The sequence below is a fragment of the Austrofundulus limnaeus genome, unplaced genomic scaffold (assembly GCF_001266775.1).
Source record: "Austrofundulus limnaeus strain Quisiro unplaced genomic scaffold, Austrofundulus_limnaeus-1.0 Scaffold69, whole genome shotgun sequence".
NCBI classification, from domain to species: Eukaryota; Metazoa; Chordata; class Actinopteri; order Cyprinodontiformes; family Rivulidae; genus Austrofundulus; species Austrofundulus limnaeus.
Window position 1 is genome coordinate 1,926,544 of NW_013952471.1, and position 3,203 is coordinate 1,929,746.

The 3,203-nt window shown below is 40.4% G+C and overlaps 1 protein-coding gene and 1 long non-coding RNA gene across 3 annotated transcripts in view; both read left to right on the forward strand.

Annotated features, from left to right (window-relative positions):
- The window catches only part of LOC106519013 (uncharacterized), a 3,549-nt gene extending 1,716 nt beyond the window's left edge, over nt 1–1,833 (forward strand). The window contains exons 4-5 of the long non-coding RNA XR_001310391.1: nt 1,359–1,481; nt 1,765–1,833. This is a non-coding gene — a long non-coding RNA (uncharacterized LOC106519013). The remainder of the gene's footprint in view (nt 1–1,358; nt 1,482–1,764) is intronic.
- A 789-nt stretch (nt 1,834–2,622) lies between these two features.
- ttyh2 (tweety family member 2) overlaps nt 2,623–3,203 on the forward strand; it is a gene marked incomplete in the record, with an annotated part of 93,039 nt that continues 92,458 nt past the window's right edge. The window contains 1 exon segment of one of the 2 annotated variants that reach the window (XM_014010479.1): nt 2,623–3,048. In XM_014010479.1, the coding sequence (XP_013865933.1) occupies nt 2,920–3,048 (129 nt within the window). 2 annotated transcript variants of the gene reach the window in all.

Below are 3,203 nucleotides of genomic sequence, written 5' to 3' on the forward strand. Positions count from 1 at the left end.
GCTTTGTATGTATTTTTATTTTATTTGTTTCATATTTCTTATTTCATCCATGTTTTCAATTCTTAGACTAAATTTGACAATAAATAGTTTGAAAATATATTTTTGACAGCTTTTAGTTTTTAATATTAATTTACAATATGGTCACCCAACACTTAACAATGGTCTCTTCCTCAAGAGGTAGAGGAGCCAAATGGCTGGCTCACTGCTGCCAACTAGTCATTCATTTTTATGTTGTAGTTCAGCCTCTGACCACTGCTCTGACCCAGCCGGCTCACTGCTGCCAACTAGTGGTCAGAGGCTGAACTACAACATAAAAATGAAGGCTGGCAGGAAAGTTGACATTTTAAACCTTAATAAAAAATCGATACAGGGCTTTAGAATATCGATACAGTATCAGGAAATAATCGCGATATTTCAGTGTATCGATATTTTCTTACACCCCTAAAAACAAGAACATTGTACCACAAGAAAGTAAAATGTATTGGTAGAAAAATGTAGGTTACAGCATCAAGTCTCAGCTATTACAGTTCAATTTTGGTTAACAATAGCAAAAAAGACAACTTCTGCAATCATGTCCAATAAACTGCACAATATTCAAACACCAACATGCTTCTACTCAGACTTCACAGATGATCCCTGTGAAAGGTTGTTGTCAAAGGAGTCGCTCTATCATCCAGCTTTGTTAAAATACAGTAAATTATCAACAATCAGCTAGATGAAGCACAGCTGGTGCACACACACATCTCCCACTCTCAAGACCAAAACACAACAAAAAGCGAGTAAATCTTCGCTTTGTCAAAGCATTTTTATCCAAATAACTTGTAAATCAGCAGGATATAAAAACATTTTCACTTACTTTTGAAGAACGTTTCCTCTTTAATGACCCAGTTTGTAATCCAAATTGGCTCGTGGCTCAGCAAGAACCAGTTTTCTTCATTTCATCACTAAAATCAGTCGTCCTGAAGCAAACAAAACTCTTTACAGCAGAGTTTGCCCTTTTAGTCCAAAATGTTTTTTCACCAACTCCCCATGCAGCTGCTGCACACCGTGTTTTTTCCTCCTATAAACTGTCCAACCCAAACATTTCATATGATGGGAATTGGATTGGCTGCACATCTGTGATGTCACAATAGTGTTTAGAGCTGATTGGTTTGATTTGCAGGCAAAAAGATTAGATGATGCTTGCTGGGCATKATTGGCTTCAGACAAACCACAGATCAGTTGGTTAAAAATGGCGTCAGTCAAAAGAGAAAGGCCTCGTTATTTTTGACTCCCTAGGATATTGGAAGCCCCCGGTAGCAGAACTAGTGCTGACGTCTCGTGGTTATTTTACTGATTTTGTTTCTCTTCCTCTTCAGCCGTAAAAATCAAGAAGAACAAGGACAACGTGAAGTTCAAGGTGCGCTGCAGCAGGTTCCTGTACACACTGGTCATCACAGATAAGGAGAAGGCAGAGAAGCTCAAACAGTCCCTGCCTCCAGGTCAGTCATCAGAATTAAACTTTGAGCTGCTGCTGTCCCTTTTTGGGACGTCGTAGATAAAATTATAGCTTCTGACTTTGATTTGCCATTAAAAGGAAAACATGCGTTTTACTGTTTTTGTGTGGCCTTGTGSTTTAATTTCACACAGTAGTGGCTGCTACTAATTAGATGTAATTTATTTAGTAAAATTCCTGACAAATTGGTGGTCGTATATCAAAAATGTTGAATTATATCTTTGGAAAATTGTTCAAATGTTTGAATATTTGTCTTTTTTTTTTTTCAGGTCTGGCTGTGAAGGAGCTGAAGTAAATTCATGATGTACAGATAATTAATAAAAATGGAAAAAAATGAACATTGTCTGTTTTGTTTACTGTTCTGCCTCCCAGTATGTAAAAACAGCAAAAAGTCAGTCAACATCCTGCATGTGAGGCAGGAGCAGCTCATGAGGCTGATTTTAAGTTTTTAAAATGTTCTTGGTTCAGTAAAACATTTGAGGGGTCTCTAACCGTGGACCTGGTGTGACGCCCTGCATGTTTCACTTGTTTCCTGCTCCTATGTAGTGATTTAATTACCTCCTGGAGCTTTATCACCATTCAAACCAGTGTGTGTTGGGGTTTGGACACCTGGAACCTGCTTGGCTATCAAGCAGGTGAGTGAGTTTAAGGTTTGAGAATGGCTTTTGAATGAAGCTTAATTGAAAATATTGTTTTCATCTGAAAATAATGGCAAATTTAAGCACCTGAATGCACTTTTTTTTTTTATGAAAATGTTGAAATAAAATGCCTTAAGTTCAGTACCTTTTTATAAAAGATGATAAAAAAGACTGGTGATGGAGAAGCCTCAGTGCTTAGAAATGTGTTCATCCTATCTACACAAATCAGTTTATTTGATCAATAACTGATTTAGTTGCTGACATTTTAAAACTTGTAATTAACTTATTTACCCACTAGATGGCAGTGCTGTATCAAAGTTCTAATAAGAGCGACTAAAACCGTAAACACGTCATTACAACACAGTTGTGTGGTTTAGTGTTTGTGTATCGAGCGTTTTTGTTTGTTTTTACTTTACAAAGTGCTGACAGATTATTTCCTCTAAACCGGGTCGCAAACCCGTGCGCGCGCTCCCGCGCACCCCCTGCTGTCTGTCAGTGCGCGCTCCCGCTGCCGACAGAGCGAGCCTCGCTCGGTTCGGACAGGAGCGGAGAGTGACTGGATTTCTGTTTTTGGAAGAAAAGGAAAAGAAAACTCCTCCGCGGGTCTCACTGTGCCTGAACTCACCGCCCCTGCTGGACTTTTCTATCCTCCGCCCCTGTGTTGGACTCATCTGTGAGCATGCTGCCTTTGTTTGATGTGAGGCTTCATTAAGACCCGCGCGTTTCAGGACTGACTGAAAGCCTAATTAGGGAACTTTTTTTTATTTTTAATGCCCCTGGGTCAGGATGTCTTTGCCCCGCGTGGATTACATCGCGCCCTGGTGGACTTACTGGCTTCACAATTTCCCTCACATCAACTTGAGATTTCAAGGCACGGACAAGAGCTTCCAGCCTGAAGATGAGAACTACCAGCAGGTCAGTGGAGGAGGATGGGATAGGGGGGGGGGGCTTCTTCATGACAATCCCTGCTAAGTGAAGGCAGAAAACTGGGACATAACATGCCTGAGGGGGGCGGGTTGCATGAAGTGGGGGTTCACTTTCCTCAACTCAGGGTCTGGACTGTATTATTA